Source organism: Esox lucius, chromosome 25 (genome assembly GCF_011004845.1).
Source record: "Esox lucius isolate fEsoLuc1 chromosome 25, fEsoLuc1.pri, whole genome shotgun sequence".
Lineage (NCBI taxonomy): Eukaryota > Metazoa > Chordata > Actinopteri > Esociformes > Esocidae > Esox > Esox lucius.
The window spans coordinates 16,438,501-16,453,124 of NC_047593.1; the positions used below are offsets into that span (position 1 = coordinate 16,438,501).

Sequence of the window (14,624 nt, forward strand, 5' to 3'; positions counted from 1 at the left end):
ACAGGCTTTAGGGCTCCAGGATGTGTTGAGATGTGTTACTGATTTACACTTCTTTACATGTCGTTCCATTTCTTTAAACACATAATGTACACAAAAGGAATCTGCAATGATGTTCCAACCCCAGTCAGTGTTGGTCAGGTTCTACACTGACTTCATGGTGAATCCCATGGATGTGTGTTTAGCTGGCAGCATTGGTTGATGCATGATGCCTGTGCAGGAATAGAAAAACACCTCTTTGTGGTTGAAGATTTGAGCAGAGGTTTACATACACCAATCAGCCATAGCATTACGACTAGCTGCCTAATATTGTGTAGGTCCCCCTTTTGCCACCAATGACATGTATATGATTTGTATATTATTTGTATATGACATGAATATTATTTGTATATGACATGTATATTATTTGTACATGACATGTATATTATTTGTATAAGACATGTATATTATTTGTATATGACATGTATATTATTTGTATATGACATGTATATTATTTGTATATGACATGTTTATGAAGTATATTATTTGTATATGACATGTATAGGATTAGTATTTTGTCTGTTTTGCTAAATATATTCATGTTGCAGTTAAATAATGAATATGGGCTTGAAGTGCAGTCTCTCAGCTTTAACTTGAGGGTATTCACATCCATATTGGAGGAAGGTTTTAGGAATTACAGCACTTTAATATGTAGCCACCTCTTTTTCAAGGAACCAAAAATAATTGGATAATTGATTCAAAATATGTTTCATGGCGGATGTAGGCTATTCCTTCGTTATTTCTTCATCAGTTAAGTAGGTAAAAGGTCTGGAGTAGATTCCAGGTGTGACAGTTACATTTGGAAACTGTTGCTGTGAACTTACAACAGGTGGTCAAAGGAGCTCTCAATGCAAGTGAAACAGGATGTTCTTCGGCTGCGGCTGCAAAATGAAATCCATCAGAGAGATGGCAGGAACATTAGGAGTGACCAAATCATATGGGGTGCTGAATGTAAAAGTTCGGTTACACTTTTTTAGCTGATACATTTTCAACATTTAGCTCACTTTCCTCACATTTAGCGCATTTTCCTCACATTTGAGGCAGAAATTATATATATATATATATATATATATATATATATATATATATATATATATATATATATATATAAAAATGTTAAATGTTAAATCTAAATGTTATATCTAAATCTAAATGTTAAATCTAAATGTTAAATTTATATCTAAATGTTAAATGTTAAATCTAAATGTTATATCTAAATCTAAATATTAAATCTGAATCTAAATGTTGAATATATATCTAAATGTTAAATGTTAAATTCACCACCTTGACATGAAAATGTTTGTGGCAACATAACTTAACAGTTTTGGAAATGTTGTTTTGAATCTATTGTGTGTCCCGTCTGAGGTCAAAGTTTGGTTTTTCAGCAAGAGTTAATGGTTTTGATATAGTGCTTAATTTTGACCTGAAAATAGGATATTTGGTGAATTGGGTGAGACGTTATGGATTTGTGTTTACTGTTGTGAGAGAATACGAGACATAGGTTCAAGAAATGTGTTTTAGCAATCGAGAAAAACTGTAATTTCAAGGTCCTAATAAGGAGTAGTGGCTCCCTTTGCCTTGAGAACAGATCCAATCCTTCTTGGAATGCAGTCCTGAACTGTGTCTAGTGGGAAATCTGAACATATTGCTTTTCTCCATAGGTCAAGGGTCCAGGTTTCTTTTACCAACATTCAAACCTTCAATGCTGTGCGTTCCATCACTGTTCCTCTTTGTTGATGCAGTTTGTCCTTGATCGGCAAATGCACAATTATTTTTTCAAAATGAGAAAGGCAAAAGTCATGAAATTTTATTTGTCAAAAGCTTTATTTTGGAATATGAAAGATCTTCCCTTCAACTAATGGGGCAGCAAAAAAGGAAACACATGGAAATATTTATATTGATCCTGAGAGACAAATTCTCTCATTTTGAAAATGTCTTGAAAACATCACATTTATTTGGCCAAAGCAATAACAGCAGACATTAATTGAGACTAATGTAGAAACAATCAAAAACTTGTTTTTAAAATCTTCCACACCACTGCTTTCACACTCATGACATAACTTACAGTACAGGGGTGGGAGTGGTTACTGATGAAGGAAACAGCTGGAGGCTGGGAGAAAAAGGTGGGAGAGGGGTGATGACAAAATGCTATTATTATGGATGGGAGGGTGTTACGGGAAAAATAAGGCAGAGGCAATTGCAAGTATAACTGGTATTTAATGAAGTAATCAGATAACCAGGGTCGACATCAGAGAAATCACGGGGCTGAACAAAGTCTCTGGAAGGCACGTTGGGATGCAGGCGGGCTGGCAGCGCAGGCATACAGCAGACGACTTGGTCAGTGCAGGATGATGAGTGAATGATGATCAGCGACCACGCCCACGCACGCTCTCATTCACACACAAACACAACGCGAGGAAGAGTCAATGAATTCCTTAACTGTGACAATACCCCACCCCCTAGGGGCTCCCCCAGGCGCTTCCAGGAGAACCTACCTGTTGATTGTAATCAACAATAAGGGAACGATCCAGAATGTCCCCAGCAGGAACCCAACTCCTCTCCTCCGGACCGTAACCTTCCCAGTCCACCAAATACTGGAATCCGCGCCCCCTCCGTCTCGAGTCTAGAATACGATTTACCGAATATGTAGGTACCCCATACACGAGTCGCGGTGGTGGGGGAACCGGGGTAGGCGGATTCATGGGAGAATAAAATACAGGTTTCAATTTGGAGACATGGAACACGGGATGAATCCTCCTGTACGCAGGATGAAGTTTGAGTCGGACTGTCACCGGACCAACGATTTCGGTGACAGGGAGCGGGCCAATGAATCTGGGAGCTAACTTGTTCGAAACGGAACGGAGTGGAATATTCCTGGTAGAAAGCCACACTTGGGAGCCGATGACATATACGGGAGGCGTTGATCGGTGGCGATCGGCCTTAACCTTGGTGCGCCCCCTCACTCTGAGCAAAGACTCACAGGCTCTGGTCCATGTACGGTGACACCTCTGGACAAAAGCGTGAGCGGAGGGGACCGCGACTTCGGACTCCAGACTAGGAAAAATGCGTGGCTGGTAACCTACACTACTCTCAAACAGAGATAGGCCCGTAGATGACACAGGTAACGCGTTGTGTGCGTACTCCACCATAGAGAGCTGCAGACACCAGGAGGAAGGATTCTTAGCGGCAACACATTGCAACATTCTTTCCAATCTTAATTGGCCCTCTCGGTCTGACCATTACTCTGGGGGTGGTAACCTGAGGATAGACTCACAGTGGCCCACAGTAACTTACAAAACTCCCGCCAAAATTTGGACACAAATTGGGACCCCCTGTCAGAGACCACGTCCATCGGGAGGCCATGTAACCGAAAGACGTGATCAATGACAGTCACCGCTGTCTCCTTGGCTGAGGGTAATTTAGGCAAGGGAATGAAATGGGAACCGGTCTACCTTTGAGAACCGGTCTACTACGGTTAAAACAACCGTATTGCCTTGGGAAGGCGGGAGGGTGGTGATAAAATCCAGCGCTATGTGGGACCAGGGTCTCGAAGGGACAGGCAGCGGTCGGAGTAGCCCATCTGAGGGTCGATTGGAAGTCTTACCAATGGCACAGATTGAGCAGGCCAAAACAAAATCCTGAATGTCGTGAGCCATCGACGGCCACCAGAATCGTTGCTTGACCAAAAACCTGGTAAGGTTTACTCCTGGGTGACAGGCTACGTTGGAACAATGCCCCCATCGAATAAGGCCTGACCGTAATTCTACCGGCACAAATAATCGGTTCAGTGGGCACCAGGACGGAGGCGTTACCCCATCTAAGGCAGTCTTGACCCTCGATTCAACCTCCCATCGGAGCGTGTTGATGAATAGCGTCTCCGGTAAAATGCACTCAGGAGTAGACAGGCGTTTATTTATAATTATACATTTATATTAAAATGTCACCAAAGTTAAACATTCCTTAACAACACTGTTCCACAGCCCCTGAGTCCTTGTCATCCTCAGAGAGTTTTAGAGATGTGTGGATGTTTCATGGCTGGTGGTGGGGCGGTCTTCTTCTCCAAGGACATTCTCAATCCTACTAACTATGGACCTCTTGAGTGTCTGTGGGACGTTATTCCCCATGCAAACATACAACACTGGTCTCAGGAAACTATGGACTGTGGCTAATGTAACTCCCACCAATTTTCCAATTAAATTGACCTCTGGGGTGTAATATATGTGGTTCGGGAGTAACAGCCTGAAGACATGTAAGGGCAGCCAGCAGATAAAGAACATGGCGATCAGGGCAGTCATTACTCTGAGGGACTTGGAGGACACGTTCATCAATTGTCTGGTTCTCAGTCTCAGGATAGTTACACAGTAACAGAAGAAGATGATAAGGAAGGGCACTGCAAAGCCACCAATGAAGTTTATCTTCACCTTGTCCATTCCACCCCCAAACACATAACGAGTGCTGAGGGCAACAGAAGAAACCCAGGCCAGGATCACTGCAACAGAGACTTTGTTGATGGTATGGTTGTTCTGAGCCCAGACTGGAAACACCACCGACACACAGTGATCAACACTGATGATGACCAGGAGGAAGACACTGCTGAACATGGGGATGAATACCAGTTCAAAGGGGAAGTTACACGTGAAAAGCCCCCTGACGCACACATCTGTAGCAATGAGGATGATGTAAAACAGTGGAAGGACGACACAGAATATGAAGTCGGACACGGCCAGGCTGAGGTACCAGGTGGTGTTGACCGTCTTCTTCATCTTGAGACCAGTGATCCAGATGACCAGGCCGTTCCCAAGAACCCCAACCAGGAAGGTGAGGATGCTGACCACCAGGTAGAAGATATAGAACCCAGAAATGGTTATGGAATAAGCATCCACTTCAGTGGTGTTGACATTGTCATTTTTGTAATTGACATAATCCTGGCTATGGTTATAATAATCATAATATATGTATTTGCCATTCTCCTCCATTGTGTTTCGTGTATTTGACCTGTAATCCCTGTGAAGATAAGATGTTTCAGTAGTTAGGAATCTGTTTTAGATGCCTGAGTCCATCTTGTACCCAATGTCATTTACAGTCCTCACCCCTTCCACCCCTTAATGTTGAACCCAGGACAGATAATCAGACTAACAGGGGACTCTAGAGGTCACTACACACTAAGTTGAGACAGAAGTACAGCATCTTGTTGCAGACTGTGAACACCCACGTCCTTGTAATAATATTAATAGATGTAATTTGGAGACGCCTTTAAAGGACATCTTACATGAGAAATGGGCCTACAAACAGTGCAATACATGAAAACATAAGTTGAGACACGAGGGGATAAACTGTATTTTTGCGGATTGTGAACACCCACGTTCTTGTGTGGTGCCTGACACACGGATACTTCTGTACCAAGTGGGTGTTAATATTCTGAAAACATGATGGTACTGGTTTATCGTAGGTACCAGGGATCCAACACGTGACAGATGGCAGCCAGTGCAGCTGTACTTTAGCTCCGCTTCGAATCGTCGAAAAGAGTCGCCAACTTTGTGTTCGAGGTTGATGATCAGGGAGTAATAAATACGCAAAAAACACTATGGAAACTGTGCCTTCAAACTTTCAAGTCTAAAGGAGGAAACACTTCCAACTTAGGAAAGCACCTCAAATACAGACATGCAAATTCATTTAAAGAATTCAAGTTGAGTGAGTTTCAATTCACATTACATTAACAACGTGTCCAAAGTATTATCCTTGTTATATCAAAGTCTTGAAATACAGGTACTATCATTTTTGTGAGAGACAGCTGGCATTGCTGTGCAGCCTAGCCAACTGTGTTCCATAGTGTTTTCAAGTCCGCTTATAATATGCGACTTTGGGATTATTTTTTGGTTTTGAAATAATCATGGTTGCGGTTTTTTGGTCTTGTTTTAAAATGTTTAAAAATAAAAACCTTACAATGTCACTAATCCAATTCAGTGTCATTGTCTGTGGTATGTTATCTATGTACTGGCACACATGAATGTTACTTTAACCAGACTAGACATGCCTGAACTTAAGATTTGGATCAATATATTGAGATCTATGATTAACGTTGTCAGTATTTCATAATTGCATAACGGACACTTAATGGACATGTAATGTATGGGCTGTTGATGAGGGAGCAACAACTCCCTAGATTCCATTGAATTAGACTAATAACCTATTATAGAAGGAATGCATTGTCTCTATATTTTGCCGTATGAAATGTGTACATTTGTCACAGAACGTACGGACCAACAGTTGTCAACTTAACCGGTAGTCCAATTATATAAGATTACTGTAAATGTACAATTAACCGATATATTACCTACTAAACAGCAATAAATACTAGAGTACCTCTTTGCATGTACTAGGAGACTCACTAAATAATTCTCCATGCATACAGAATACTGCACCTTTTTCTTTCCTTTCCAAAATTTTTAAAAGGAACATTTTCAGTGAGGAACAGAAGGGTTAAAATGAAGAGACCACTGCAAACTGAATGCTTCTATTCTTCACAAAAAATCTTCCTTTTCAACTTTTTTGGAAAGGAAAGAAAAGGGTGCAGTATACTGTATGCATGGAGAGGTCTCTTGATTTTTTCCAGAGCTGTACATTACTCTTCCCCAAATCACACACATGTAATAAATATGTGTAATTTACATCACCAGACATGGCCAAACAATGAAAACTAAATAGAGGAGAACTCACATATTCCTCTATCAACACATTATCAGGAGAGACACTTGTCACTGTAAAGTTTAATAACCTGTACAGTACAATGACCAATATTGGAATACTTCTCACTTCATGCGAAACAGAGGAAGTCCAAACCTGCCAGTTTATAATCAGTAACACTTCTTTCAAATATACCACATCATGACTAGATACTTTATGAATTCCATAGTAAAATGTATCCAGCAGCTTTGGTATATATAATGATCTCCAACAATCCTACATCCCCTAACACAATTGATTAGTTATCATCAGACCATGAGGGTTGTACCATTAAACTTACCAGACTAAGATGATTGTTGTTCTTCGTTCTAGTTCAGAAATTCAATTTTAATACTGTCTGCAAAGATCTACTTAGTATCATAGGGGAATGAGTTGTGTTTGGGCAAGAGGCAGATCAGCTATAATCAAGGTTTTTTGTGTGTGTGTGTGTGCGTGTGTGTGTGTGTGTGTGTGTCTATGTCTGTGCGCATGATGTAGGTCTGCAAATCTTGATATGGGTATGTATGTATGTCATTTTGATGTTTAAGAACAAATGAGCCAGATATTTCCTGGTTTTCAAAAGAAATCAAATTTTTCATCTAAAATACACTGTAGACATTGTTAATAATGTGAATGACTATTGTAGCTGGAAACGGTTAATTTTTAATGGAATACCTACATACAGAAGCCCATTATCAGCAACCATCACTCCTGTGTTCCAGTGCCACATTGTGTTTGCAAATCCAAGTTTACCATTTTAAAAGGCAACTTGGTCATTAGAGAAACCTTTTGCAATTATCTTAACAAAACTGAAAATGGGGATGGGAAAATCTCAGTTGAAGGGGCTCTGTGGTATAACTGGGTATTTTCTCATGCATGTGTGCGCTTGTGGACAAGAAGATCAACATGATTGGGTTCATGATCTCATGTGTCTGTATGAGAACAAGGTTTGTGGTTGTCTGTCTGATGAATTTGATATGCCCCCTCATTTTTAAACAAGAAAAGGAACCAGGTGCGAGGTTCATCCAGCCCATGATTAGAAGGGATATAGGTTTCTGCCCACATTCGATGTGAACCAAGTCTCTCATGTGAGAGGCTGTGTCTTTACCCACTACGCTACAAAACTATATGTATGCTGGATGTCGGTGAAACATCTCAACATTATATGATTTGTCACGCATTAACATCACACCAAGTTTGAATATTTCGCTAGATACCCATTAAGCATTGTGTTAAACTGACAAGTTCACTTCCACTACAAATATAATCTATGAACTGTAAGGCATTTGCCACTGGCCGTTTAAACAGCTTATTAGCCAGTAATAGGCTTACTAGTATCTACTAACTTACTACTTGGAATAGTATACAAGAATTGAACAATTGATAGCAAGACTGAAGATGAACTTCACACTGCCATAGCTATTTCATGACATTGATACAATCATTATCATTATAGGTGATGAAAACAGACTGACAGAATTGAGAATTGTGGAAACTCCTCCTCTTTTACTCCCCAGGACGACACCAGCCCGATATGCGGCGCCCTACAGAACCCCCCAGGCACAATCAGTAGTGACCCCCGCCGGAGTGACACAGATACACATGCAAGACAAGTTCATGGACCACTGAGACATCTGGGAGGCCCAGCAGTGTGTTGGTGATGAAAGTATTTTGAACAAATATGTAATCTATTCATTTCCATTAGTCATTTTTCCCAGTCAGTAGTTTTTGTCCCCTACTTTTAGGAGAAAATAACAACAATCAAAAACACAGCCATGTAGTATTTGTGGAATGTCCTGCGGCTTTTTTCTTGACAAAGCAATTTTTACTGAAAAAGTAACTATTAATGGACTTTGCATCTGACTGCAAGTGTGTGGAAACAAATGACTAATTTTGCTCTGTTTAATAAAATAAAAAGAACAAAGTTCTTTACTCAACACTACTCAACATGTGTTTGATTAAATGCTGCATATTCCAGCAAAGATTATAAAAAAAATATAGAGTGACAAGAATATGTGTGGGTGTGTGTAGAGAGTATGTGTGGGTGTGTGTAGAGAGTATGTGTGTTTGTGTGTAGAGAGAATGTGTGAGTGTGTGTAGAGAGTATGTGTGTTTGTGTGTGTAGATAGTATGTGTGTGTGTGTGTGTGTGTGTAGAGAGAGTATGTGTGTGTGTGTGTGTGTGTGTGTGTAGAAAGTATGTGTGTGTGTATGTGTGTAGAGGGTTTGTGTGGATGTATGTAGAGAGTATGTGTGTGTGTGTAGAGAGTATGTGTGTGTGTGTAGAGAGTTTGTGTGGATGTGTGTAGAGACTGTGTGTGTGTGGATGTGTGTAGAAAGTATGAGTGTGTGGATGTGTGTAGAAAGTATGTATGTGTGGGGAAAGAGTATGTGTGTGTGGATGTGTGTAGAGAGTATGTGTGTGTGGATGTGTAGAGAGTATGTGTGTGTATGTGTGTAGAGAATATGTGTGTGTGGATGTATGTAGAGAATATGTGTGGGTGTGGTCAAAGTCAAGTTTGTGTCCATACATTCAATACTGGAGCGACAGCGCAAAGAGATCCATTTAATAATCAATGATTTCTATATTCTATCATTCTTTGGCCCTTTGGACCCCAAAGCAACTGGAAGCTTTCTGGTCTCTCCACTTCAGCCCTGTCAATATGTATGGAGTTGTTCTTACTCTTTCCAAGGACCCAGGGCCCCTTTTAAACTATGAGACTGAGAGTAAAACACAATTACTTTACATAATGTTTTTTAGGTCATTCCAATTTACACTGGTATTTTCAGTGTGGTAAGGAAGGAGACCAGGCGCAGGATGAACGGTGAAACAAGGGTTACCTTAAGCAAGCAAGTATATTTATATAGCACAATATCACCTGAGGCAATTAAATGTGCTTTTCAAAGAGAATAAATAAAATACAATAGAATACAAACAAATACTAGAAGAAGAACAACAAACATCATAATAAGAAAACATAGAATAAGAAAATAGAATAAAAAAAGAAAACATAAGTGGTACATTCCATAGTGGATTCCATGAAGAAGCTGTAAAAGCAGTATGACTAACAGTGTATTATTGAGAAATAAAATGTACAGCAGTAAAAAAAAAAATACTGTGTCACAGAATGAACATACCAACATTTGTCAACGTAACCAGTAGTCCAAGTCGAAAATATAAGATAAACAGATGTATTACCTACATACATGTGTCAGGAGACTCACTAAATAATTCCCCATGAATATTCATTACTCCTCACCAAAACATACACAGGTCTGATCACTGTGTTAATTACATCCATCAACCAAACAATGAAAACTAAAAACAGCAGAACTCACACATATTCCTCTATCAAGACATTAGAGGAAGTCCAAACCTGCCAGTTTAATCCTGACTATAACCTAGATTTTATTATATTCCCACGTTTATCACACTTTACACCTCAATTGATGCTTATCACCTTGGGTGGCTGGGGGCTTCGTGTCATAAGTCTGTTTTTATCACTGTAAACCATAATTGGCTTGGCAGTTCTTTAGAATTTACAACATAATGACTTGCTACTGGTAAGAATTTCACAGCAAAATATTTTGTAAGATGGTTTGTTCAATGATCTCCAACAATACAACATTCCCTACCACATTACATGTAGTTATCATCAGATAATATTGGTTGTACACTTTAACTTACCAGTCTCTAAGAAGATTTTGGTGCCTTGTTCTCCACCTGGACTTGTGTTCTGAAAACTGTCTGTAATGACGTACTTATGCCTAGCCAGATAGATCAAATATTTATCAGCCATAACCACAGAACCTGTTTCTTCCGCAAAGCAAAAAAGCCCCTTCTTAACAGGCTTTAGGGCTCCAGGATGTGTTGAGATGTGTTACTGATTTACACTTCTTTACATGTCGTTCCACTTCTTTAAACACATAATGTACACAAAAGGAATTTGCAATGATGTTCCAACCCCAGTCAGTGTTGGTCAGGTTCTACACTGACTTCATGGTGAATCCCATGAATGTGTGTTTAGCTGGCAGCATTGGTTGATGCATGATGCCTGTGCAGGAATAGAAAAACACCTCTTTTTGGTTGAAGATTTGAGCAGAGGCCTACATACACCAATCAGCCATAACATTACGACCAGCTGCCTAATAATTGGACACTGACTCAAGTTTTGTTCTTTTGTCAGCAAAAACAGAGGGATCACAACAAGGTGCAAACCATTCATAAGCCTCAAGAATAGAAAGGCCAGATTAGACCTTGACAAAAAAACATCTAAAAAAGCCAGTCCAGTTCTGAAACAGCGTTTGTTTGGTCAGATGAAACTAAGATCAACCTGTACCAGAATGATGTGAAGTAAAATGTACGGAGAAGTCTTGGAACGGCTCATGAGCCGAAAACAAACCACATCATCTGTAAAACACGGTGGAGGCAGTGTGATGGCATGGGCATGCATGGCTTCCAGTGGCACTGGGTCACTAGTGTTTATTGATGATGTAACAGAAGACAGAAGCAGCTGGATGAATTCTGATGTGTATATGAATATATTGTTTACTCAGATTCTGCCAAATTCAGTGAAGTTCAATTTACGGCGCTTCACTTTACAGATGGATAATGACCCAAAACATACTGCAAAAGCAACCCAGGAGTTTTTTAAGGCAAAGTAGTGGAATTTTTTTCAATGGTTGAGACAATCACCTGATCTCAACCTGATCCAGGATGCATTTCACTTGCTGAAGACACAAATTAATTAAACCAATATATTTTTTTCTCTTTTCATTCTATTTCTGTATTTGAAACAGAGCAAAACTTGAACGATAGTAAAATGTTTACACACACTTGCAGTCAGATGCAAATTCCATTTTTAGTTATATTTTTGGTCAAAACACTTTAATCAAAACAACACTGCTAAAAGATTATTAACTATATGGCCTTAGAAATATCAATGATGGCTTTTATTTAAAAAAAAGAACACCTGAGTGCTGCCAGGATAACATCCTGCCGCTAAAATAATACTAATGAAGCTTAGTTTGGCCATCACTAGCCTAAAGTACCCAGATCACTGTCATGACATTTTACTGACATTTTTCAGTCCTGGGATTCCATACAGAACACTCTCATGAGTGACCATCAAGCGTACCAATGAACAGAGACCTTCACCACCTTGACATGCTGCATTCTGCACAGCAGCCAGAAGAGGGCAGACTTTCACTAAAACAGATAAAGGAAAGATTATCAGACACACTTCAGATTGACAGGTATTCAATGGGGTGGGGAAATATCCAGTTATATAGATGAATAAAGATTCCCTAATCTGGGTTTCCAAAGTGATGTATTTAACAAGTATTGTTAACTTTTATAATCTTATGTAAAAATTATGTTTTGACTGATTTGATATATTTCTTCATTCCTTTTATAAATAAACCCACAGTGTGCACAAACTCCAACCATCCTTATTGCACATATTCCACAAGATCAGAGGCAGCATCCATGGATTATTGACTAATCAATGGATTACTGCCTCATCCATGGATAACTGACTCATCGATGGATAACTGACTTATCCATGGATTACTGACTCATCCATGGATTACTGCCTCATCCATGGATTACTGACTCATCCATGGCAGTAAAACGTAGGAATTGTAACAATTTTGATACAGAATCCCCTTATTTCAGGGGCTCAAATGTCATTGGATAAATTAAAGCAATCAAACATAAAGCATTCATTTTTAATACTTTGTTGAGAATTCTTTGCAGGCAGTGACTGCTTGAAGTCTGGAACACATGGACATCACATGTGACATCTACCTTTGTGAAGCTTTGCCAGGCCTTTACTGCAGCATTTTTCAGTTGTGGTTTGTTTGTGGACCTTACTACCTTAAACGCTGCACGTTAACAAAAATAAATAAAACAAAGAGAGACATTGAGCTGTAATAGTCATCAGGACCAGCCCAATATTGGGCTGAATGTTAGAATCTGGTCTTTTACCATCATGTAAAAATGTGTCCAATGGCCAAATTCTGCAATGGAAATTAACAAGATTCCGAATCAGCATTAAAATGTCTAGGGGCGCCTGGTTATACAATTAAATTTCACAGCCCATCCTGTCTTTCTGAGAAAAGGCATTTACTTGTACAGGGGTGGTCAAAATAACACCACATGGAAAAGGACAGTTACTTTGACGTTTCTAAATCACAAACACATCTGCAGAGGTCACATTAGGTTGATGGTCAATTAACAGTACAAACAGTGGGTGGACATAAACACCTAACAATATATTAATTTCAAGGACCTAATAAGGAGTAGTGGCTCCCTTTGCCTTGAGAACAGATCAAATCCATCTTGGAATGCAGTTAAAGAAGTCCTGAACTGTGTTCAATGGGATATCTGAACATATTGCTTTTCTCCATTGTTCAGGGGACCAGGTTTTATGTTTCTTTTACCAACATTCAAACCTTCAATGCTGTGCTTTCCATCACTGTTCCTCTTTGTTGATGCAGTTTGTCCTTGATCGGCAAATGCAAAATAATTTTTTCTAAATGAGACAAGCAAAAGTCATGAAATGTAATTTGTCAAAAGCTTTATTTAGGAATATGAAAGAGCTTCCCTTCAACTAAAGGGGAAGCAAATAAGGAAACACATGGAAATATTTATATTGATTCTGAGAGACAAATACTCTCATTTTGAAAACGTCTTGAAAATATCACATTTATTTGGCCAAAGCAATAACAGCAGACATTAATTGAGACTAATGTAGAAACAATCAAAAACATGTTTTTAAAATCTTCCACACCTCTACTTTAACACTCATGACATAACTTACAGTACAGGGGTGGGAGTGGTTACTGATGAAGGAAACAGCTGGAGGGTGGGAGTGGTTACTGATGAAGGAAACAGCTGGAGGGTGGGAGTGGTTACTGATGAAGGAAACAGCTGGAGGGTGGGAGTGGTTACTGATGAAGGAAACAGCTGGAGGGTGGGAGTGGTTACTGATGAAGGAAACAGATGGAGGGTGGGAGTGGTTACTGATGAAACAGCTGGAGGGTGGGAGTGGTTACTGATGAAAGAAACAGCTGGAGGGTGGGAGTGGTTACTGATGAAGGAAACAGATGGAGGGTGGGAGTGGTTACTGATGAAGGAAACAGCTGGAGGGTGGGAGTGGTTACTGATGAAAGAAACAGCTGGAGGGTGGGAGTGGTTACTGATGAAGGAAACAGATGGAGGGTGGGAGTGGTTACTGATGAAGGAAACAGCTGGAGGGTGGGAGTGGTTACTGATGAAAGAAACAGCTGGAGGGTGGGAGTGGTTACTGATGAAGGAAACAGATGGAGGGTGGGAGTGGTTACTGATGAAGGAAACAGCTGGAGGGTGGGAGTGGTTACTGATGAAAGAAACAGAGGGAGGGTGGGAGTGGTTACTGATGAAGGAAACAGATGGAGGGTGGGAGTGGTTACTGATGAAAGAAACAGATGGAGGGTGGGAGAAGAAGGAGGGAGAGGGGTGATGACAACATACTATTATTATTGGTGGGAGGAGACTTGACGGAAGGACAGGAAGTGAGAGTCAAAAGTAAAAGTGGGAGAGAGAGGAAGGTGAAGTAGGGTTTTATGTTGGGTACTCTTTTGTTGTCATGGCACCCTTTGTGTAGACGCCATGGAATTTATATGGACCAACTCAAAAATATGCTAAAATATTTAGAAAAACTAAAAGCTGTAGATGGCAGCACATCCTCCCTCGAGTCCGAATATACCACTTTTGTTTTCCTGTTTCTCTTACGCTATTGGAAAACTTAAATAAAAATGGATACAGATCTGAGAATAAGCAAACCCCCCAAAATACAAAAACCTATAAAGTGTCTTTTAATG

General features: G+C 39.9%; 1 protein-coding gene across 1 annotated transcript in view; it reads right to left on the reverse strand.

The window, feature by feature from the left end:
* Window positions 1-4,017: 4,017 nt before the first annotated feature.
* Window positions 4,018-14,624, reverse strand: part of LOC105020905 (C3a anaphylatoxin chemotactic receptor-like) — a 39,587-nt gene continuing 28,980 nt past the window's right edge. The window contains exon 2 of the mRNA XM_034290929.1: window positions 4,018-5,040. Within this exon, the coding sequence (XP_034146820.1) occupies window positions 4,047-5,012 (966 nt within the window). The 5' untranslated portion in view covers window positions 5,013-5,040 and the 3' untranslated portion in view covers window positions 4,018-4,046. The remainder of the gene's footprint in view (window positions 5,041-14,624) is intronic.